Source organism: Chaetomium globosum, genomic scaffold, assembly GCF_000143365.1.
Source record: "Chaetomium globosum CBS 148.51 scaffold_5 genomic scaffold, whole genome shotgun sequence".
NCBI classification, from domain to species: domain Eukaryota; kingdom Fungi; phylum Ascomycota; class Sordariomycetes; order Sordariales; family Chaetomiaceae; genus Chaetomium; species Chaetomium globosum.
Genome location: NT_165980.1, coordinates 3,382,483 through 3,405,839, shown reverse-complemented (window position 1 = coordinate 3,405,839; position 23,357 = coordinate 3,382,483). Strand labels below are relative to the sequence as shown.

Below are 23,357 nucleotides of genomic sequence, written 5' to 3'. Positions count from 1 at the left end.
CCACCTACTTTGACCCAGGCAAGTTCATTTTACCGAGAAAGATTAGAATTATTGTTACTTCAACCCCAACTCAGCTCGAAACCCTTCGGAGCAATTCTTCCTTGGTAGGAGATAGTCCTCGGCATAGCCAATCTACCAACTCAGACAATCCTAGGAGATGCCCCTCCCAACCTTAGCCTTCCGCAGACTCCTCGCCGGCCGCCCCCGCTGCCCCCCTATACCCCAACAACAACCCACACCACCACCCACCCCCGCCCCCCCATGACCTACACCCTCGACGACCTCGCCGAGTACCGCCCCCACCCTCGCGCGCGGGGCTCCGCCAACTCCTCGACTACGACGGCGACGTCGAGGAGACCTTCGGGCTGGTATTTGCCGTCGACGCCGCGCGCTACGTGCGCCGTCGACCGCGCCCCACTCTGCCCCGCGCGGCGACCGCCGCGCCGTCACCAATGCCAACCCGCCGCGAGTATGTCGATGCCTTACGTGCGCCATGCGGCTGGAGGGGTCGGTGGCGAGACAGTTTGAGCCGTTCAAGAGGGGGTTTTATACCGTTTGTGGTGGTGGTGGTGGGGGGGCGCTGTCGCTTTTTCGGCCCGAGGAAATTGAGTTGTTGGTGCGTGGCTCCGCGGGGGTGTCGGATGGCGCGCCGCTGGATGTTGCTGCGTTGCGTGCGGTCGCCGTGTATGATGGCTGGCGGCGGCCGCGGGGGGCGGGTAACACCAGCAACACGGCCACTAACACTGCCACCAGCCCCGCGGAGCAACAAGGCGACAACGACGGAGAAGCAGCCGAAGAAGAAGAAGAAGAGCCCACCATCCGCTGGTTCTGGGAAGCCTTCCAGACCGCCCCGGCACGCGACCAGCGGCGCCTACTGGCCTTCATCACGGGCAGTGACCGGCTCCCCGCGCTGGGGGCGGCGTCGCTGGCCATACGTGTGGCGTGTCTCGGCGACGAGTGTGGGCGCTTCCCCACCGCGCGCACCTGCTTCAACTCGGTCGGCTTGTGGCGGGCGACGGACCGCGAGAGGTTTGTGGAGGTGCTGTGGAGGGCGGTGGGGGAGAGTGAGGGGTTTGGGTTGAAGTAGGGGGGTGTTTATCATGGAGTTGGGTGAGGTTGAGTGGGTTGGTAATATATGTACCTATGCAAAGATGAAAGGGGATGGAATAAGGGCGGCGGTATATGGCACTGTATTGTGTATATGTGGTGGTGGGTGTCGAGAACTTGCTGTGTCTAGGTCTTGTTTGGTTTCTTGGGCAGGTGGAGGGAGGGATATCATGGTTTGGATGGATGATGGCGTAGTGGCTAAAATGTACATTTGAGAGGTCAATATCATCTGGGTTCTGAACTATCTGTGGCGCTGTGTCCTCAACCTATCTGTCTATCTATGCGGTCGAAGACAAGCCAAATATTCCAGTGATGGCAGTTGTTGATGGTGTAATTCAATTGGGGTTAGGGTTAGATGGGGGGCCATGAGTCCTCATCTACGAAGCTGGACCGGTCATTCATTTGTTTGATTGCTGACGCAGCTGATGTTGACCAGAATGTTAACGCGCTCGTGGCTGATCTCTTTTCACCTTCATTCTATAAGTAAAAGCTGCAAACATGCGGGGTTGTCCAGCCGCAATGTCGTGTAATAATCTGGTTCTCCGTGTGTCCTGTGTTTCGAGCTGAACGGTGCTGTGTTTCGTCTCGAGCGAACAAAGATCATGCGCTCCGCTGCTTGCCAAGATGGGACACAGCCTCCTTGGGAGAGGTTGTTGCCGAATCGTTGATCAGGTCGGGGGCCTCCACTTGTTTGTGCGCTCAACACGAGGTTTTGGCACTCTGCGACCCTCTCCCATTGGAGCGAAAGAAGAAGGGGAAAAGTTCAACGGCTGGGTCTTGATTGAACAGGCAATCCTTGCTATATGTATGTTGCTGCCCCGCACTTAAAATCCGCGCGAGTGGTTACTTGCAATTGATCGGACGAGCGATTGCAAAAAGTTGAAATGAGAAACTGCAGGTTCCTCCATTAAAAGTTTATCGTGTGAGGCGTCAACGAAAGGGTCATGGTGAGAGAGCAAGTTACTCAGCGCCATCAGGCCGTCCGGCGGGACTTAATACCTATTGACACTGTGTCCGGTACTGTGAAGATACGTCCACCTTACAAAACTGAGGGTACCCGATCGTCCCGAGCTTACACGGGCCCTGATTTGCCTGACTCGATATTTCATTTGTTTGAGTCCGCCAAACAAGCAAAGTCTTTGCATTTCACATGGCCACAAGCTTTGCCGTCGGATCCAGCTCTCGTCAAGCTCTCTTGGGGTCCTCCGCTTCTGTTTCTGTCCTTTCTTACTTTAACCAAGCTCCTAGGTCCCGGAGAGAATTCAACCGTTTACCTTGCCCAGAGGTTTTGCGGAGATTCAGCCCCACCTCGCCCAACAAGCCTAGCCGAATTAGCGCAGGAACAGGCCGGGCCAGTTCACCTCGTCCGAACCACTGATTTTGCAGGTTCGTCGACAACGAGAGCAAGACAAGAGTCGCGAGCTCGATTCTGTGCCGGGGAGAAATTGGGAGATCGACCGCCGAGACACCAGAGCAAATCCATGCTGTGTAGAGAAACCGGCTATCGTGCACCTCCGCCACAAGCAACGTATCTTCGGGTCGGCTTCCCATCGCGACGTGGGACAATTGGCGCGTGGTCATCGCCTGCGGGTCTGCGTACCGTTCTCGCCGCTTCGCCGGATTGGGCGTGCTGGCCGCACAGCCCCTGCAGCTGCCAGATGCATGTCCAAGCGCACCCTGGGATCTCGGCGGAAATAGAAAGCTGCGCTCAATTTCCTGCAATTTCGCACTGTCAGCTCAGCGTCCTCTTTCCCTTTCCCGCCCACCACCTTGTCTTTCACACTTTCCATTCTCTCGGGTCACCTATTTTGACGACACGAGACGGCATCGTCAAACGTCACTCCCAAGCGCCGGTCTTCCGTTTTCTCGCCGCGCGCCTGTTTTCGCTTCCAGCGCCTAGGGCTGCTAGTCCCGCGGCGCCGACGCCCGACTGCAGGCAGAGATCAGACGCCAAGTGGCCCAGTCCACGCCGAGCCGTCGCGCCCTGAGCCAATCCATTCGGTCTCGCTGCTTTGCTTCTCAAACACCCCCTTTCTGCGCCAGATCCAAATCTCGCTGTCGCTTGAGCACTTGCGCCCGTGCTATCCAGTTTTGCGACCATCGTTGGCCTCGCCGTTGCTTTGAAGGTTAGTAGTTTGACACAGCTTGTCTCTCTTTGAAGCAGCTCACAGCTGCACTCATCCTCTTAGCGCTGCAGCGCGAAGTAGGTTGATTCGCATCACCGTTATAGGTGCAATGAATGAAATGACCTTTTCCCTCCTGCACTCCTTCCTCTAACGTATTGTAACGCATTCGATTATGCCATGCCGCGCAATTCACCACTAACATGCCAATTCCGTACAGAAACTTTCCACGGCTTAGCCGCCAAATATTTGTCATGTCGAACGACACAAGCGCGGGCGACGACGTGCCGTCGTCGACGCCGTCGGTGCCAGATCCGCCTGAGTCTACATCTGAGCCTCCACCACCCCCAACATCAACCTCGGAGGAACCCCCTCCGCCATCCTCGACATCATCTTCGGAGGATCCGTCGCCACCGTCAACAACCAACTCACCTCCCCCTCCTCAATCTACTAGTTCAGAGGACCCTCCGCCCACATCCAGAACTTCGAGACCACCACCACAAAGCTCCTCAACCCCTGATGATAATGACCCGCCACCAACGAGCACAATATATACAACGGTTACCGAGTCCTCCAATCCCACGGGCCAGCCCACCGGCGACCCATCGACCTCAGCCACGTCAACAACGGGTTCCACCATCGATCCCACTGATGAGCCAAGTGGGGGGCTGAACGGCAGTGCGAGGACCGCCGTTGCCGTAGTTGTTCCCATCGCGGCTGTTGCTATTCTGCTCCTGTTGGGTATTTTCTTGTGGCGTAGGAGGAAGCAGCGCAAGGACGCCGAGGAGCAGAGACGCAAGGAGGTCGAGGACTACGGCTACAACCCCAATGCCGACCCTACGATCCCCGCTGTTGCGGGCACTGCTTACGAAATGAGGGAGGATAGTCCGACGGGCTACCGGGGCTGGGGCTCCACCACGCTTGCTGGCTCGAACACAAGGAAAGCATCGACGACCATGTCAGGCGGTGCCGGCGCCTCTTATTCCGACGCTGCTTCGCCCACCAGGGCCGACGCTCGCTCCGGCGAGCCCCTCATGGGCGATGCGCCTCCGTCTCCCGAGGGCGAGATTCTGGGGGCAATGGGCCCGTCGGCCGCCAATAATCGTGCCGATGTGCGCCGCGGTCCCTCCAACGCCTCGTCGTCTTATAGCGCCGCTGGCCGATCCGACGGCTCTGGCGACGGTCCTATCGGTGTCGCCTACGGAGGGGGTGGGGGTGGTGCGGGCGCTGGCAACCAATACTACGACCAGTATGGCAGCGGAAACCCCTATACGGACAATGGGTATGGCCCCCAACCTACCGATGCCGGCGGCTCGCCGGTCATCCGGGACGTGACAGCCAGGAGAAACACGCGCATCGAGAACTCCTCGCATTATCCGCAGCAAACTGCTGGCATCTCGCAAAATTTCTGATCTGCACAAATCGACAAGCCATCCTAACGTCGATATCACCGGTTCGTTTTCGTTAGATGATACCTTTGCGACATGGGCCAGCGTTATTTTTCATTTGCTTCTCATACAAATGCTCTTACTGCAACAATCGCCTGTTCCATTCTTCTTACATTTCGGCGTTTACGAAGAGGCCATACGGCAATCTTTACTAAGACCTAATATCCCGGATCTAAAAATCCGCGGGTCACCGTCGCTCAACTTGCTTTCCTTTTTTTATTCTCCGTATATTTCTGTTTTCTGCATATAAGGGTTGCCATGGGGCTACGGCGCCCAGGGACTTGGGTTGCGGGGGAGCTACGGGATACCGAAAAAAGGTAGCTTGGGTCCGAGGCCGGCTGGGTAGGGGTAGTGATGGGTTTGAGGGGCTGATTTCCATCAGCAATACTCAGGGAAACAGCGGGGAGGGGTTACAGAAGGTTGTCCTTTACGTGAGGCTTGGGGATGCGGGTGCTGGGAATTGATGGGCATGTATCAAGCAAGATTTGACGAGATCAGGGACTCACAGTGGAGTGAATGTTGAGTGTTGTACGTGTAGGGATGGATCCAAGAGTAGACTGACCGCTGGTCTGATCTGACACCAGACGTTGTCCGCGTATTTACTGCTACTCTAGCGACTTTTGTTATGTTGAATACTATTGTACTAGAGGTCTCAATATTTCTAGAAAGGAAACCATCTACTGAGCATCAACAAGTTCAGGAGATTTGTAGCCTACCTCCGTGCGAGCTGTTGGCAGGTGTTGTTCCTCTGAGGCGGAGGCTTTGTTGATCCGGCTGCCCCGCTTCAGGCCCGGACCAAGCTCGGGTGGGTCCGATTTTCTAAACTTTTCGGGGCATCCCACCTTGAGCAGCGAGCTGCCTGGGCGACGACAGAGAACCGACAACCTGGAACTTACAAACGCGAATCCATAATCTCGGTGCCTCCCACAACTTTCACCGCCCTTCTTCATCTCGGTCTTTTGGACAACCTGTACCATAAGAACTACCACCGATACCAGAAAAATCAAGGCAAAAAGCCAAAGACAGGCAAAATGCAGGCCCCTGTCTTGGTGATGAGTACGTCCAGGTTTCCCCGCTATGTTCCTCTGCGATCTCCCCGCTGATATGAACTCTTCCTCGTAGACACCCAGAGCGGTGAGAGGCAGACCGGAAGGAAAGCCCAACTATCGAACATCGCCGCCGCCAAAACGTATGCTCGCTATCCCGCCCCGCATCGATGCCCCTATAACCCCACATGCTGATACTCTACCCCTCCAAACCAGTGTCGCCGATATCATCCGGTCATGCCTCGGCCCCAAGGCCATGCTCAAGATGCTGCTCGACCCCATGGGCGGCATCGTCCTCACCAACGACGGCCACGCGATTCTCCGCGAAATCGAGGTGTCGCACCCCGCCGCCAAGAGCATGATTGAGTTGAGCCGGACGCAGGACGAGGAGGTGGGCGACGGAACAACAACTGTTATTATCCTGGGTGAGTTGGCTACACGGAGACTGTCGTCATAGTATGCTTGCTAATGAGGAGGAAACAGCTGGCGAGATCTTAGCTCAGGCACTCCCCCAACTCGAACGCAACATCCATCCCGTGATTATCATTTCGGCCTTCAAGCGGGCCCTGAAGGACGCGCTCCAAATTATCGAAGATATCTCTCTCCCGATTGACATCAACGACGACAATGCCATGCACCAGCTCATCTCGTCGTCGATCGGTACCAAGTTCGTGTCGCGGTGGTCGGAGCTGATGTGCAGCCTAGCGCTCAAGGCGGTGCGCACCGTGACGTGGGAGGTGGGCAACGGCAAGCGCGAGGTCGACATCAAGCGGTACGCGCGTGTTGAGAAGGTTCCCGGTGGCGAAATCGAGGACAGTCGTGTGCTGGACGGCGTCATGCTCAACAAGGACATCACGCACCCCAAAATGCGCCGCAAGATCGAGAACCCGCGCATCGTGCTGCTCGACTGCTCGCTCGAGTACAAGAAGGGCGAGTCACAAACAAATATCGAAGTTACCAAGGAAGAGGACTGGAACCGCATCCTCCAGATCGAGGAGGAGCAGGTTAAGGCCATGTGCGAGCACATCCTCGCGCTGAACCCGGATCTAGTCATTACGGAAAAGGGTGTCTCAGGTACGTTTTCCCTTGTGCTTTACATTCTACTCATGCTGACGCCACCTTTTAGATCTCGCACAGCACTACCTCATGAAGGGTAACGTAACCGCGCTTCGGCGGGTACGCAAGACAGACAACAACCGGATAGCGCGGGCGACAGGTGCCACCATCGTCAACCGGGTAGAGGACCTGCAGGAGTCCGACGTTGGCACCGAGTGCGGGCTGTTCGAGATTGAGAAGATTGGCGACGAGTACTTTACTTTCCTAACAAAGTGCAAGTCGCCCAAGGCCTGCACAGTGCTCCTCCGCGGGCCGTCCAAGGACGTGCTCAACGAGATCGAGCGCAACCTGCACGATGCCATGGGCGTCGCGCGCAACGTCCTGTTCCACCCCCGTCTGTCACCCGGCGGCGGCGCCACCGAGATGGCCGTGTCAGTACGCCTAGCTCAGATGGCCAAGAGCATCGAGGGCGTCCAGCAGTGGCCGTACAAGGCCGTCGCCGAAGCGCTCGAGGTCATCCCGCGGACGCTGATCCAGAACGCGGGCAAGAGCCCCGTTCGTGTGCTGACGGACCTGCGGGCCAAGCACGCCGAGGGCAAGAGCTCGTGGGGTGTCAACGGTGACACGGGCGTGCTGGTGGACATGAAGGACTATGGCGTGTGGGAGCCCGAGGCGATCAAGGTGCAGAGCATGAAGACGGCAATTGAGGTATGTGACACTGGATAGAGTTCTACGGTTTCACAAACTGTATGCTGACAATCATTTCCAGTCCGCCTGTCTTTTGTTGAGAGTAGACGATATCTGCAGCGCTAAGAAACTGCAACCCGGCGTTGGCACCGGCGGCGGCGGTATCGATGAGTAGAGGCCGTAAGGCCACTGTGTTATTAGGCCAGCATAATACCCTATTAGAGGAAAAAAAGGTCCTTGTAGGTAGATAAAAAAGGCCGATCAGCGAGTTGCTCAAGTCGTCGTGACATTCCCTCCTCAGTCATCGTCGTGGATAACAGCCCCCGGGCCGTCCGCCACAACAGGGGCTTCCTGTTTTTTGCCTGTGTCCGCGTCCGCGCCCGTCCCCCCCTCGCCATTTTCTTTGTCCCCATCCTTCCCCCCCTTGTTACCAGTATCACCTCCCACCTCCCCCTCCCCTCCCTTGACAGCAGCAACCCCCACTCCTCCACCCTCCCCCTTCGGCGAATCCCCCTTCCCATCCCCATCCCCATCTCCACCCCCCTCCCCCCCCTTCTTCCCCTTTCCCCCCTTCCCCTTCTTCTTCTTCCTCTCCCTCCTCTCCCGATTCCTCCTCGTCCTCTCCTCATCCTCCCGCTCCCTCTCCGCCCTCCGCCGCTCAAACTCGCTGCCCGCCCGCTCCCTCGCCAGATCCTCGTCCATCTGCCGCAGCCGCTCGTACTCGCGCCGCCGCGCCGCCTTGTACACGTGGAACTCACCCGACCCGGCGCCGGCCGAGGACCCTTGCACGTTCGTAACAATTTCGGGGGGCGGCGGCAGCGGTTTGCGGGAGTTGGCTGGGGTGGTGCTGGAGGTGGGCGGGGGGAGGCGGATTTCTTGGGTTGGGTTGGAGAAGAGGGCTGCGAGGTGGGTTGCTTGCGAGGCGTGGGGGGAGAGCGCGCGGCGGCGTTTGGCGGGAGGGAGGTTGGTCATTGTGCTGGGTGGGTGGATTGTTTTTTATTATTTGTTGGAGGGGTTTGTTGTTGGTTGGTGGGAGTTGTTGTGAGGAGAGGGATGGTTGGTTGTGGTGTGGTGTTTTGGTGTTTAGTTGGCTGGTTTGCGTCAAGTTCGAGTTCGAGGCTGAGTTGCGACGCGACTGGCGCTCGAAGAGGTGGAAATTTAAGTGGGCCGGTGTGGTTCGAGAGCAGACTTGGCAGCAGGCTTGGCAAGACTTGGGGTCTCAGCCACTCTAGCCACAATTATCATAACTCATTAATACAAGTAGTGTGGCGCAGTAAGACCGAGGTCCAGATTACACAGTATGTACAGAGGTTCACATGGAATGGAAATCATGGACAAATGGAGAATACGAGATGCACTTGTGGAGAGCCCTCAGCGCTTGTGTAGCCGCCGCCGCCGTGCCCTCCACACCCAACCGCAGCCAATCCGGAAGCTGGGCGCTTGTTTGAGAGCATCGAGGAAAGTGCAAGCGACCAGCGGCAACTGCCGACCGCAGCCCTGCGCCGCCGTTGGGACTTTGCGGGTCATCTGATTCGTTGGCGGTCAGGCACCCATGTAGTGCCAGGGCAGCTGCACGCTTGCACCAACGTCCAGACCAGGGTGACACCAGAAGTGGCGTGAACTTCAGGCGACAAGCAGTTGGCAGCAAAAAGATCATCCCATCATCCCATTGCACTCTGAGATGCACTCGCAATCCCCTCCCGTCCTGCACTGCACTCAATAAAGCTAAGATCACTGCATCCGATGGCACCAACCGTACATTGATCTGCTATCAGACGCTGAGAAACGCTGGGAAACGCTGCGAAGCGCGCGGAACAACTTGCAGAAAAAATAAAAAGGCCCTGTAAGTAAGTGGGTCCGCGGGGCACTCAATGCCCAACTCGTCCAAGCCCCTCGGCCTGGGCATTGGTAATACCTTTCCCAGACGCCGCTGAATGGCGGCTTCTTCAGGCTTGTCCCAGGCTTGTACCAGGCAGCTGACCCAGAGCTCTGGATGAGTCGATGACTGTTTTTACTGGGGTAAAAAGGAATTGCATATCATACCTTCTTGTTCGCTGTATATTCTACGGTTTCCAAACACATTCCAAACACGAACAACTCCAAGATCGCACCTTTTTTGACTGTGCCGTTGCCCCGCTATCGGCTACTTTGAAACAAACTCGAGCTGCCCCGTGTTGCTCCTTACCCTACCTTTGAGCACACGATCACCTACTCTAGCTTCTACAGCACTGAAACCATACTCGATTATCTTCGAGGCCCATTGATTCACCATGGGTAGACCAAGACTTATCATCCTAGTCCGGCACGCCCAGTCCGAGGGCAACAGTACGTGACATGTCTCAGGCCAGGACCGGAAATGCAGCTTGGCTAACCAACTTCCGCTCTCCAGAAAACCGCGATATCCACCAGACCATCCCTGACCACCGGGTCAAAATTACACAAGACGGATGGCAGCAGGCATACGAGGCGGGCCGCCGCCTGCGAACGATGCTCCGCGAGGACGACACGCTACACTTCTTCACAAGTCCTTACCGTAGGACGCGAGAGACCACCGAGGGTATCCTAGCGACGTTGACCAGCGACGATCCCGAGCCGAGCCCCTTCAAGCGTGATAATATCAAGGTGTACGAGGAGCCGCGGTTGCGCGAGCAGGACTTTGGCAACTTCCAGCCATGTAGCGCCGAGATGGAGCGCATGTGGCAAGAGCGCGCAGACTACGGCCACTTCTTCTACCGCATCCCCAACGGCGAGAGCGCCGCCGACGCCTATGACCGTATTAGTGGCTTCAACGAGAGCTTGTGGCGCCAGTTTGGCGAGGAGGACTTTGCGAGTGTCTGCGTTTTAGGTGAGCGAACCCCTCACACCCTCCTTTTCTTCGAAGAGTACACAAGCTGACGATCACCAACCCCAGTCACCCACGGCCTCATGTCCCGCGTCTTCCTTATGAAGTGGTACCACTACAGTGTCGAGCGCTTTGAGGATCTACGCAACGTCAACCACTGCGAGTTCCTCATCATGCGCCGCAACGACGACAGCGGCAAATACATACTCGAGAACAACCTGCGGACATGGTCCGAGCTGAAGAAGGAGCGCGCGCAGGAGCTGGTCGAGAACAAGGACGAGAATGCCAAGGAGAACGGGAAAAGTAAGGACGTCTCCACGCTCGCGCGCGCTGCCACGGTTGAGGTCCGACGTCGCTGGGGCGGCTGTCCGAATGGTTGTGATCACGACAAGAGTTTCAAGATCCGCCAGACGCTGGCTGACCTCGTGAAGAGCGACAGTATCATCTCTAACCACGCCGTCGGCCTAGCCGTGAGCGAGGACGGCAGCAGCAACGGCAGCAACAGCACCGCCGTGCCCAACGGCAACGGCGCCGCAGCCAGCTCGACCCACGGCATCACCAACCCATCATTCAACGGCACGGCCAACAGCCAGACCCTCGTCAGCCGCCGGCCAGCCGCGAAGCGCTTCCAGTCCCAGACCACCGACGAGATGAGCGACGCGCCCGAGTTCACTGTCACTGGCCCCCAAATCGACGTGACCAAAGCCCGCGACGAAGTCGTCTCCAGCCCCGACGGCACCCCCTCCTTCATCTCAGTCGAGGACCGCCTCCGCTCGCGGCTCAAGAGCCCCAACATCCCACCACGCCCGCTGGAAATCACCCAACTCCACGTCGGCCGCGACTTCGGCGGCACCTACAGCGGGCACAACAGCGCGGGCAGCGACGACGCTGACTCGGACGACGACAACGCCCACCGCCGCGCCGCCGCCCTCGCCACCCCTTCCCCCTCCTCCTCCACCACCAGCACATCCAGTCCCGTCACCAACGGCAGCCGGCCCGCCACCGGAACCACCACCGCCACCACCACCACCGCTCTCGGCATCCCCGCCTCGGCCATTCCGCTCCACCACCGCCCCCACAAACACTTCCACCACCACCACCATCACAGGGAACAGTCCCGCATGGGCCGCGGCACGCGCGCCAACCGGCTGGGCGATCACCATAGCAGCGACGGGGAGCACGAGGCGGATTGCGAGCATGAAGCTGATTGTGCAAATGGAAAGGGGCTTGGTGGGGATGGGGCTGCCTCCTGCGAAGCGGATGAGGAGAGCGGGTCTGAGTTGACGCGCGAGATGGTGGATGAGGCGGATCAGGTGTTGGCTAGGGAGGAGAGGGAGAATCGGAGTATTTTGGGGAGTGTGTATTAGTTGGGGCTGTGGAAGGGAGGTGGGGTTGGTGATGGTTTTATCATATCATGTCATGTCTGATGTTGTGTTGTGTTCTGTTGGGTTGTTGGGTTGTATTTTTGGAGTTGGAGCGAGCGAATATTTGGTTTTTCTTTTTTGTTGTTTGTTGGTATGGGAAAAGGAAAACGGGGAGGGAAGAGAGAGGGAGACTTTGCTGTCTGTCTGTCTGCCGGTCTCCCCGGGCGGGATTAGTGGACCATCCCCCCATGTGTGGTTTTGTCTTTGAGGACTAATTAGCTGTTGGGATGAGTGACCATCGTGCAGCGGGGATCTCTTTTGCATGCTTGGTTGGTTGCCAGACGTTGATGGAACTGTGTCATGTCGCATGAGGACGAGGAGGATATACCATACTCAGATTGTTTTTGCAGGGAATATACACACACAGTACAGATGGCTTGACATGACTACAAACAGAGTTTGATGGAGCAAGCATGGCGTGCTTTTTACCGTTGCATGGGAGTGAATTGGGAGTAGCAGATTAGCTTGTTGTGGGCGATGTGTATCGTTTGATGAGCAACCCTGGCGTTGCGCTTACTTTGGCAAGAGAGGTTGGCGATAAAGATTATTAGAGGTACTACGTGTGTGTATTTTAACCCTCTAGTCTACCTTGGAGAAGTCGATCATAAAAAATAAAATCAGAAAATGACTTCTTACATTCCGACTTTCTAAATGCCTCCCCATCATCAAAACTACCCTACTTGTGGAGACAAAAAGCTCACCACCAAGCCCCATTCCCCGGCGGAATGGAGGTTGGTGGCTACGAAAACTCTTTTTTCTTTAGAGTTTTGCGCCGCGAGGGGGAGTCGAACCGGTCCTCTTTCGATTGGTGTCCAACCGGTCCTTCTCACAATACCGCTGAGCTAAACCGTTGTTTAACTTCAATTGTGAGGAGGCGGTGACAGTGTGCGTACGGGAACTTGTATATATAGTGCCGAGAAGGTGCCCTGTGCACGGGCAAGCTGCGGAAAGGGTCCGAGTTGAGATGGAAGGTTCAGATTCCATACGGGTGTTGCCGGCTGTGACCATAATGTTTACTCTCTCAGCTTTACTCAACTTGCTGAGAAGTGTGTCTACCATGTTCATGTAGTAGGTAGGCTAAGTAAGAGAGCTTGGGAGAAGTTTGGGTACTGTATCAAATAGGGGTTATTGACACGGGCATGTAAACAAATCATAGACCAGGTCAGGGCAAGTCCCTTTCACTCATTAGGTAACCTCAATGCTAGTCGACCCAGGAGCTTAATGTCTTAACTCGGAACTTGAATAAGGTTGTCTTGCTCCCAGCCAACCCTTGTTCCTAATCCCCATGGCCGACCCAAAAAGGCTCGCCTAGATGTGTGGCGAAGGTGAAGAGATTGGTCACACAGGACGTTAGGATACACGAGGTACAGGCCTGCATAATCACACAAGATGATCTGGAAGACAGGAAGGGTGTTGTAGCACCGCATATCACCCAATATTTCGCCTCTCTCAACGTGTGTTACTTACACGGCGCCGGAGCCACCTACATTTGAATATTGTGGTCCGTTGCATCGACCCGACAATTTCTCGTCAGCGGGACACAACCGGGGGGCGAACGCAAATTTTCCTTTTGAAGTGCAACGCCGGCTTCCATCGGCAGTCTGTGTGAGGCTCATGGCTCTCTTGGTGGCCCCTGAGGAGCATGGAATGAGGTTGGTTGCGTATTGAATCATGTCTATCACTGGGGAGGGAACGCGGATCGAGGTTCCGGAAGGCTATTCAAACGCCTGACTTCAGGAAGAACTGAGTGAGGTATTATACTGGCCCGATATAAGTGTAAAACCTTCGGCGTGGGCGAGCAGATACCTAGGAAGGCATCGGTATTGCTACCCCGGCCCTACAGACCGACTCTTCTCCGGAGAACCCCTTCAAACATGCATCACCAGCATGACCTCTTTCCATGTGATTTGATTGACCCAGACCTATCACTTCAAACACGCAGTTGTGTGATCTGACTCGTCGTTACCTGCTCATCATACGGACGAGAGAAAAGTCAACAACCAAGAGACAGAACACCGATTCAACGGTACCCTCATCACCTAAAGCGGAGCAAACCCAACGCCCCTCGTCACATCAATGGTACACACCCCATAAACATAAACAACCAAGCGTGCAGTCACACCTGTCCCATCAAGGCGCCCATACCCTCGCACCGTCGTATCACGAGCCACAACGATCCGGACGGCCGCAGCAAAAAAACATACGCACGATCCGGCAGGCTCCCGACAACCAGAGCGGATATCCGCAGGCCCCCAGCGACGCCACCAGGGCTCGGCCATCTCGGGCAGGCCGGGCCTCGGGTAGTCACAGTTGCCTTGCTTTTCTGTCATGTTATGATATCTATTCCCTCTCAACGAGTGTCCATTACCTCATGACGCCCATGCTGCCGCTACCCGCGCCCCAGCAGCCCATCCTATTCTCACCCCATCCATCTTTTCCCACCACCAAGCGGAGTGGCGAGGGGGTGGCCCGGGGGGGGCAACAGCGTTGACACTCGATAGTGCGACATTTCATTGAATACCCCCGAACAAGAAAAAAAAAAGCGGGCGGTTACATGACTTTCAGGTTGTGTTAAGGCAGTGTGTTACCCCGTCTTGGGGAAGTCAGCTGGGCATGTTATCCCCAACTGGGGCATCTTGACACACATATCTCAGCTGATGATAGGGGGTACGAAAAGGGGATGGATGAATGTCACAGTATTCATCGTTTTGCCACTCTCCAATCTGGGCAGGGGCAGGTTCACGCGAGGCTCGGGCTTAGTAGCCACACACACACACACTCCGGGGATGGCTCGGTACGTTCGGCGGCCGGGCCAGCTCGGAAGCAAGTACGAGCAAGCAAGCGCCGGAAATCACTTGACGGTGTGAGAACCGGATTCTTGCAAGGCAGGCAGACCCAGGCGGGCTAAACTTTGAGGAGATAGGGGGGGTTGTCGACAGTCGAGATCAACGCTGATATGTTTGTCTCTGGGTAGAGAAAAAAGAAGCAAACGAAATGGCCACAGGCCGCCAACCAGGTCCATTTTTCAAACGGCCACTCTTCAGAAACAAAACAAACTAGCTTCAAACAAGGACCTAATCGACACTTGCGGCCTCAAGGGAACCGGACCATCCAATTAAGCAGACGAACAATAAAAACTCCAACACAGAATGATCAGTCGGGCCGTAGAAAACCAAGAAAGATGGCGCATAAAGTCTTAGTCCGCCACCCCTGACTATTATCACGAGGGAGATGATGGATGGCAACCCCACAACACCCCATCACCACCCTCCCCCATCTGATATCAGAACCGTCAGTCATGCCAATATATCCACCCCCGGCCCTTCCAGAGGTCCAGAGGGCCCCAAAAATTACACTGTCTCGGGTCCTCAGGGGGAAACATCCAGGGCAGCCGGCGCCAAAACGTAGTCAGTCAGCTGGCCAATTCTCCCCTGATAACTCCGTGGAGCGAGCAAGTGCACTAAACGACGCCCAGCGCGTAACACCACAAAGCATAACAAAAACACGACATTACGATACACCCAGTGAAAGACCAATCACAGCCCCCCGACTCACCACCCCCTCCCTCTCCGGCGCCCATCGTAACCCTGTAATCGCCCCCTATTCTGGTATCACCACAGTACGGAACACACACAACCCTCTCCATGGCCCCCATCACGGGATAACTAGACAGAGCTAGTCTAGGATAGGTTAGGCATACCATCCGGGAGGGCGACTGAGGAATCTGGGGCCCTCTGCTCGGTCGGGTAGGGTAGCATCCGACCCCCTTCTGCTCTTAACATGTCTTCCAAGCGCCTGCTTAATACGTTGCGGTAGTTAAGACAGGTCAAACAGGTTGTTAGCCATCTGGAACCCCCGACTGGCTGAGTCAGGGGGGAGTGTTCCGGGGGAGGGTGGTACGCAGCGACGGTTAGGGTGTGGAGTGTGGAGTGTGGATTGTGGAGAGGATGTGGTGGTGGCCTGGTGTGGGCGGCCGTGGCGGATATGCACGCCATGCTCTTGCATGCGCCCCCTTCAGCCCGTCCTGGCTTGCACAATATTGGCTTAGTGTATGCCTCGAGGGAAAGGAGCACAGGGTAGGGGCACGGCAGCAGTTTGGGAGGGTGGTGGTGGTGGTGTCGTTTGTTGAGTTGCTTGGCATGGTCATTGTGCGATAGCTTGGGTGTTACTGTGCTAGGAATAGGGGAAAGGGACGATACGGCTACGTAAAAAGGGGGGAGGAGTGGCAAAAATTGGCCGAGTCGGCATGTCATTGTTTTCCCTCGAGGGGGCCTCCTATTTTCTCCTTATGGAGGATCAGCTGTCGTTCTGCAGCAGATGTGTCCCGTAAACGGATGCATATTGGGAGCCAGAAACGCCCACAGGTTGCGTTGAGGTTGCGGCAGCAACGAATATCGTCTACTTTGCAGGAGACCGTTTCAGCCAGCTAGAGGCCTCGACCTGTCCCGTCCTCTGCTCCCCAGATGCGCGCCACCGGCCTGCAGCAGCTGGGAAAGTCCATTTGAGGCTGGAGAGGTCGGCTTGACTCCTCGAGTAGAGTGGGTGTGAACCGGAGATCGTCTTGCGTGGGGGAGCGACCTATGGGGGGACGAGGTTGGCAACCACTTCGCTCTGGGCTGTTGGTGAGTGTGTGGGGAGCACCGAAGAGAGCGGGCGTACATGACGCTACTGCGTCGTGCTAGGACCTCTTTTCGGGCAACCCGCGTTGGCGGCCGACACTGTTGCTGCAGCATCGGGAGGATGGCTGCCAGAATGAGGAAGCCGGCTGCATTTGGTGCGTGCCATCCGCCAACCACCACCACACCACCCAATGCTTCTCGGCGGCACGCAGTTGAGCTTGCACTGGCAAGATAGGCAATCTTAGCCAACGAGGGAAGAAGAGATGCGTGGGAGGGCAGATGCAGGTAGGACCCCTTCCTTTCCAGTCAGATTAACGATGATGACAGGCTCCTGCGAGTCCCTGCAGATCTCTGCAAACGAGAGCAAGAATCCCGCGCTCTGTCTGAGACGGTAGGTTCAGAAACACCGACGACAGCGATGACCACGATACGATGGTGTGATTGCAAAGCAATCACTGACGGGGCAACGGCAGAAACAGAAGGGAGACCCCGGATCAGATGGTGCCGATCCAAAACCCCCGCCACAGAGGAATTTCGTAATCCAGCCCGGCGAAGCCCGGTTTCTTGTTCGGTCGGCCAGTTTCACCAACCCGCCCGGCCGTCAAAATCCCCGGGCGGTTGCTGCAGAGCGTCGACGGTGCCCCTGCGGATCCGGTGCGCTGGGATGGCGAGAATGGCGAGAGATGACGAAGTCTGCCTGCCGGGCCTGACAGAGCCACTGGGCCTTACTGTGCAGCGCCGGGTGCGTTGAGAGAACGGTTAGCGTCAATCCTCCTGTCCCACGAAGGACCCGGCGACTGCGTCGTGGTGCATGAATTGATGAATTGGGACCTTCGACACTAGCGCTGGCGAGGTGCCACAGCGTGCGTGTCATGTGGGAGGTTTCGGGACATTCTTTGGTTTCTTACCCATCCCATGCCGTTCCATTCTCTTGGATAATGCTCGCGCTTGCTGGATGAATGGACAGGTAAAACGCGGGGGGGTGCTTGTCCTCGTGGACGACAAGAACGCTAGTGCATCATCCAAGAGTCTTGAACCATACCCAGCCTTTTTCTCGTCAGTTTCTGGGATGAGCCCTCATTGGTAACATCATGTGCTGTGTTCGCGCCCGTTGGTCTCGAAGAAGTCTTGGAATGCATGCGCTAGCGATTCCTCCAGTGAGCGACGGCGGTTGGTACCGACAGCTGCATTAGCGGTGCCGGGTGCCCGAGAAGGGGCCTGATTGAACGCTGGAACGCTGGAACCAAAGTGCGAATTGCGAATTGCTTCCTCTCATGTCCTCATGCGAGTAAGGTGGAAATCGGCACGGCAAACGGGCATCTTTCAGGTTCATCAAATTCGTCGGAAAGAGCTAACCTGCGTTCGTTAATCAGGCTGCAACCTCGCTTCCTTCCTTCCAAGTCCCGCTGCTGTCATGTTAGGCGAGTACGAACGCTGCAGGATGTCGCTCGTCCGTTTCTTTCCAGACCCGGACAGCTGGTCCCCTGCCGACGACGTCCTTTCCACATCGAATTGGTCACTGAAACACAAAAAAGAGGGGTGCTGTTGGGCCTGCGCTGGCATTCTTGGGGACCGCCAAGGTGCTCTGCAAAATTGTGGCGCAATTCGACAGGGACAAGGCCTCATCGATTTGTCTCCATCTTCAATTTCCCCAGATTTTAGCTCCCCATCGACTCCATCCTCCGATTCTCAAAAGCGTTAGGCAAGACGATCGAATTCGCAGTTTTTAGAAACAGCCAGACTGAGTGCCGGAGGCGTGTGGTTTCTACCCCGCGTTTTCTTGTGCTTCTTGACATTCCATCCACAGGAGTTCCCATGCCAGACACCGTTGACCGTTCGTCACCGGGCAAGGGTCGTGATGCAGGAACCTGGCATGATGAGTTTAGGTGCCCGACTTGTGTGTCGTCGTTCCTCTCCATCGGCGGAGGGGGGAGATAACAAGTTCCTGGAAACTTTTTGTTTGGGTCGCCTCGTTAGCGCCGTCAGCGTCAGCGAGCGAGTTGGGTGAGTGATCGCAATGCTCCGGAATGAGCACGTCCCAGCAGACCGGCATCTCCTGGGTGAAACATGGGCTTCCTCTGCCACCCGTGCCCGGTACCATGGGAGCCCGGGTGAAGCCGTCTGGACACAGTACCAGTTCACCGAACTCATCACCACACCGAGACAACGAGACCCGGAAACGAGACCGGCAGCCTTGTCTTTGCGCCCACCGCTGCCTGCCGGGCACCGATTGCGAACAAGTGCTCTTCATTGCCTCCTCGCACCAATCCCTTTCAGAAGTCGCCATCCCCCTTTCCGGTTGCGCCTGCATTTGCAGATTGCGGGGGCAGGGGACCACGAGGCCTGCAAGGGGCTTGGCAGAGACCGGACGAGCTTGCCCTTTTTCTTCTTAGCCTGGCCCCACTCTGAGCAAGAAAGAAAAAAGTCCGCAGGGCAGGCTCCACACAAAATGCGGAGGAGAAGGCACCCGAGAGCACTCTGGGCACCACAAGGCTCAGAGGGTTGCAGCCCTTTGACTTGGCATCAACAAGAATTGAAAAGGGACGACGCCCAGGAAACAGGGGCTTCGGCTTTTGCTGCCACCCCTTGTTGCTGTTGAGCGTTGCCGTTGAGCCTCATCAGACTGTGGTGATGTGATACTGTGTAACTATTGTCACCTCGATCCCTCTTTGACTTGTCCTCGGGCGTGTTCGAGACCCGAGTATCCCGACGTGGCTTTCGCTCAATACGGCAGCAGAGCAACAGAGCAACTCGGTTAACAAGTGATTACCACGCCGGTGAGGACCTCGGGCCGGCCGGACCAGAGCGTCACGTCTGAACAAGACAGAGGCACATCGTCAAAAACACCCGCTGCAGTCTCACCTCCTTTTGGGCGCCTTTCAATATTCCCACATTTCGCTTCTGTGCTCCTTGGCATAACCGGGGTGGCTGGCAAAAAGCAAAGAGGAAAAAAAACCGTCTTCCCCCTGTCTGTCACCTTGTTGCTCACACAGACCGATAACGAGTGTACAACAAACCAAACAGTTGCTTCTGCATCTCGTTCGCGCGAACCCTGTCGGTGAAGTTGAGGAGCCTCCGGCTCGACAAGCGCTCTGCACAATCTGGTTGGTTCAAGCTGAAGTTGCCGAAGCCTGGACCATGTTGATTGGCTACAGTCGCCGCGGCAGGGGCCGCAACCCTCTTTGAACCAGGTTCGGATCTCGCGATGGATGTTACGCTGCCTTTATCAACGGGCGGCATGTCCAGGGGCCAGGGGAACACAAGTTGAAGATCTCGATCAAGCCGGTCCAAAAGAAAACAAAGGGAGCGGCAAAACGGCAGTATTGTGCAGTCAATACTCGAGTCCGTCACTCGACTCGTGGCCGGGAGAGGCGCCATGGAGTGAGTCGCGTGGCAGTCGCCAGCTTCCGAAGATGACCCCGGCGCTAACTCCCGTTCAACAATGCTCCCTGGATTCGCTCAGCTATCTAATATTTTCGTCTTTGTTCTTGTCCCTTCGAAGGGAAAGGGGCATATACACAGTACCCATCCGTATGTAGGTAGGTCAAGGTAGGCCGCGGTTGTTCAGGGGCGTTTCAACGCAGGCGCGGGCCCAGCCCCGGTCTCGCCCGCATGCAACTTGACTACAGGAAAGGTTGACGCCCGTCCTGCCGCCGTCTCATTCAGCCGGGGCAACCTGCTGCAGGTCCTGCATGCCCGTAATAAAGGCTTGAACCTTGGGAGATCTGAACTGAACCTGTCGGGGCTCGGTCAAGCCATTTCATGCGCAGAGGTGTTAAAGCAGAGATGACGAGAAAAAAAATCTCTTCAGCCGAGGGCCAGTCATCGTCTTTGTCTGGCTGACCACTGATGCCCCGATGCCACGATAGGAAAGGTCCCGATCGGTGTGTCCTGCTGAACCCCAAGGCACAATTTCAGCTTTCTACACCCACCCCACGAGGAGTCCATAACCACCAACAACCGAAACTTGTCCTGTGCAGAGCATCGGGCGACTCGGTAGGCGGCCAATGGACGGGCTGATGCCCCTGGTCAGCGAACGACAAGGCCAACAAGCCACAGGCCATGTGCGTGAATGATCGCCATTTCTGGTAGCTCATATTTTTGGCAGGCAGCACGAACTCCCACACGAGAAATCGTTCCCCCGAGTGTCCGCACTGAGACAGCAACGGGGACCGGGGGTCTGGATGTGGAAGAAGTCGCCGGTCTTTTCGGGGACGAGACCACGCCGCAATTCCAATCCTTTTTAGCATGACTTACTTTGCAACAAACTAGCGGACGACGGGCATGAGGCTGAGGGCATTGTTGGGGTGTCGAGTCTCTCTTTGTGTGCACACTCGGAGGGACTTTCTCATTCTTGGCCTCCCCTGGAGGCTCAAGTGACTGGAAAAAAAAGAACCCCAAAAAAAACCTTCACCGTCAGCACCGAGAATCCTCCTCATTCACCTGTCTGGGTCCTGTCCGATGATTGGTCCCCTCACCGATATGGCCTAGCTGATTCGCCGACGACACACGCTCTTGGACGATCAGACTCAGCGTCGCCGCCACCAACTCAACCAGCACGCTGGAAAGAGGAACAAGGCACTGTCTGGCGTGCACACAAAACTCCTGCAAAAAGAAACAAGAAATCTCCCGAGTGATCATCACCCCCCAGGCATTTCCCACGTTGGATGGCGTCCGGCCTCCTTTCGTTGTTTGTCTCTTCCGCCCCCTTCTCCCGTATTCCCAAGTCCATGGCACAGTCTCGATCCCAAAACGCGGGTATGATGCCGTGGCTGGCGCTAGTTCCTTGATACAGGAATGTGCTGATTCCCAATGGTCCCGGGGGAGGCATGATCAACATCACGCCAGCAATAAACATCAGCCCCGAGCAAGCAGAGCAAGATGAGCGAGCACCAGAGCAGCTGAGCAGCTGAGCAATCCCTACTAATGCTTATCAAGTTATCATGCCATCTCACGAAAGCGCTAGTTGTTAGCGGACGTTGCGTTATCTCTTCCATCGCAGCTGTTCCCCCGATACGCGATGCTCGGTAAGCCAGCCATCCGGCCAGCTCTTAACTAAACCGGGAAGAGGTCCAGCAAGAAAGAGTTAGCGCCATCTGTCCTGTTCTGCACGGATCGACGCCTTGCACACCACCCACCCCCCCATTTCGTTCACCTGTCACAGTCCTGTTCGGGTTCTCCCAGGCTGTGTTGGGCTGCTTGCTGCTAGGCTAGTGTTGCTGCTAGTGCTGCTGGTGCTTTGCTGCTGGTGGCCGGGCTGGGAACAAGCAGGCGAGCACCGCCGAGCAGGTTGTCTCAGATGGAAGCATGATGACATCTTGTTGTCTCAGACTGAAGAGTGTGAAAGTGCCCGGCGACTATCGGGCGAGTCGGAAAGCCGACTCGAGAAGGCTCTGTTGTGCCGCGAATCTCCGAGATGGTTGCCGTCGTCGTCAGCAGAGCAGCTTTGCCTAGCTTTCCCTGTTCTTCTCTTCATTGCGTGTCCTCGCGCGGGCAGTGTTTTTTTTTTTTTGTGACATGTCCGCGTCCGAAAAAGCCGAGACGCGCGACCACCCCCGAAGATACCGGTCGGTCACTGGGCCGTCGGCCGGCGGGCGAAGCTGACGCATCAGCACCCACGGCGGCCGGCGGGTTATTGTGGATGGCAAATTTCGGGTTTCAGGTGAGCCGTAATCACGGATTTCAGATTCCCATCCACCCATTTCTCACCGCTCGCGATCGCGAATAAACAGAACAAAAAAGAAAAGCAAAGCTGATGCCGGTGGGCTTCGGCAGTGCAGCCGATCTGGGGTGGTTCATCCCCCACAGCGATCGCTAACTACATAACATGGGGACGGACCGAACAGGGAGTGACAAGGACAAGGACAAGGTCGAGTCTGCGCAGAGAACGAATCGCCAGTCTTGCCGGAGGGCTTGTGGAGCAAAGAGACCCTTCATTCTCCGAGATGTCCACCGCTCCTGCGCCGTCGCAGGGCAAAAGGGGAAATGGTGAGGGTAACCGTGACATCCAAAATGGATTTTGAGCTGCTCATCCTGTCTTCTGGCGTGATTCCTCACTCGCCAGAAGTACACAGCTGGTGTTCGTCCGGGGATTGGATGGGGCCAAGGGAGCTTCCGCTTGGGAGAGTCCCGTCTTGGGAACCACTAGCAATACATCGGGAATAAGGTGCCACCGCCCACGAGACCACAGAATGTGATGGCATTCGCCGGACAGCTTTCTTGGATTCTTGGATTCTTCGAAAAAGTCGTACCGGGGCCTGGGACTCCCAGTAGGACTCCACTTTGTGGCATGGAAAAGATGCCGAAGGCGGTGGACAGGCACGACGGTGAGCAATTGCGATGCGAGAGTAACGATCAACCAAGAAAGAGGCAACTCGGTTGCCTTCAATTCAAGTGTGATGGCGTTGACGAGAGCGACGCTGGGCAACCCTCACAATACTGCAACTTTGCTTGCGACAATACACAACAGGCATTTCGCCATGTTTGAAACGGGTGGCCTCTTTGCACACAACATGCAATTGACGAAACGTGGTCGGGCGGTGATTTGTCGAGCCTGCAGCAGTGAGCGCTGCAGGTGAATCCGAAAAGAGACAAGCCCAGGCAGGCTCCCCACAGCCGATGAGACGGGGGGCTACTGGTCGAACTGGTGTGCGCGGCAGGCATAAGTGAGGTATCTCAGAGGGGTTGGCGAGGAATCGGGGCATGCAGTCGTTGTGCAAGATCTCCATGATCGACTTTTTGAAGGGTCCTGTTTTCCATGCTTCGACGGCAAGTCAAAACCATCCATTCCTCGCTCCGCCATGGCGATCTTCTGCCGGGTGCGGTCCACGCAACATCTTGTGACAGACCTCGAATGCGTGAATAACTACCATCTGCCGTCTGTCTCACCGGAGATGCAGTCCAAGTTACTTTGGACACGAGAGAGAAACAAAAGGAATGTGGAATGTGGAATGTGGGCTTGCTTGCCAGTCACGAGCGCCGTAGGTTGAGCACATAAACATCTCA

General features: G+C 56.3%; 6 protein-coding genes across 6 annotated transcripts in view; 4 read left to right on the top strand and 2 right to left on the bottom strand.

Moving 5' to 3' along the window:
- CHGG_07951 (uncharacterized protein) overlaps positions 1-1,087 on the top strand; it is a gene marked incomplete at both ends in the record, with an annotated part of 3,984 nt that extends 2,897 nt beyond the window's left edge. The window contains 2 exons of the mRNA XM_001225606.1: positions 155-469; positions 792-1,087. Coding sequence (XP_001225607.1) covers positions 155-469; positions 792-1,087 — 611 coding nt within the window. The remainder of the gene's footprint in view (positions 1-154; positions 470-791) is intronic.
- A 2,346-nt stretch (positions 1,088-3,433) lies between these two features.
- On the top strand, positions 3,434-4,642 carry CHGG_07950 (uncharacterized protein; the record flags this gene model as incomplete). Its single annotated transcript, XM_001225605.1, has 1 exon — positions 3,434-4,642. One exon carries the CDS (start codon positions 3,434-3,436, stop codon positions 4,640-4,642), a length of 1,209 nt encoding a protein of 402 aa, XP_001225606.1.
- A 1,067-nt stretch (positions 4,643-5,709) lies between these two features.
- On the top strand, positions 5,710-7,642 carry CHGG_07949 (T-complex protein 1; the record flags this gene model as incomplete). The annotated part of the gene is made up of 6 exons (XM_001225604.1): positions 5,710-5,734; positions 5,801-5,867; positions 5,941-6,149; positions 6,208-6,798; positions 6,851-7,488; positions 7,550-7,642. The coding sequence occupies 6 exons, from the start codon at positions 5,710-5,712 to the stop codon at positions 7,640-7,642; spliced, it is 1,623 nt and encodes a 540-aa protein (XP_001225605.1).
- A 122-nt stretch (positions 7,643-7,764) lies between these two features.
- CHGG_07948 (uncharacterized protein) lies at positions 7,765-8,439 on the bottom strand (the record flags this gene model as incomplete). Its single annotated transcript, XM_001225603.1, has 1 exon — positions 7,765-8,439. One exon carries the CDS (start codon positions 8,437-8,439, stop codon positions 7,765-7,767), a length of 675 nt encoding a protein of 224 aa, XP_001225604.1.
- Positions 8,440-9,737: 1,298 nt separating this feature from the next.
- Positions 9,738-11,676, top strand: CHGG_07947 (uncharacterized protein; the record flags this gene model as incomplete). The annotated part of the gene is made up of 3 exons (XM_001225602.1): positions 9,738-9,792; positions 9,857-10,312; positions 10,379-11,676. 3 exons carry the CDS (start codon positions 9,738-9,740, stop codon positions 11,674-11,676), a joined length of 1,809 nt encoding a protein of 602 aa, XP_001225603.1.
- Positions 11,677-12,492: 816 nt separating this feature from the next.
- Positions 12,493-14,012, bottom strand: CHGG_07946 (uncharacterized protein; the record flags this gene model as incomplete). The annotated part of the gene is made up of 3 exons (XM_001225601.1): positions 12,493-12,785; positions 13,201-13,216; positions 13,938-14,012. The coding sequence occupies 3 exons, from the start codon at positions 14,010-14,012 to the stop codon at positions 12,493-12,495; spliced, it is 384 nt and encodes a 127-aa protein (XP_001225602.1).
- Positions 14,013-23,357: the final 9,345 nt, after the last annotated feature.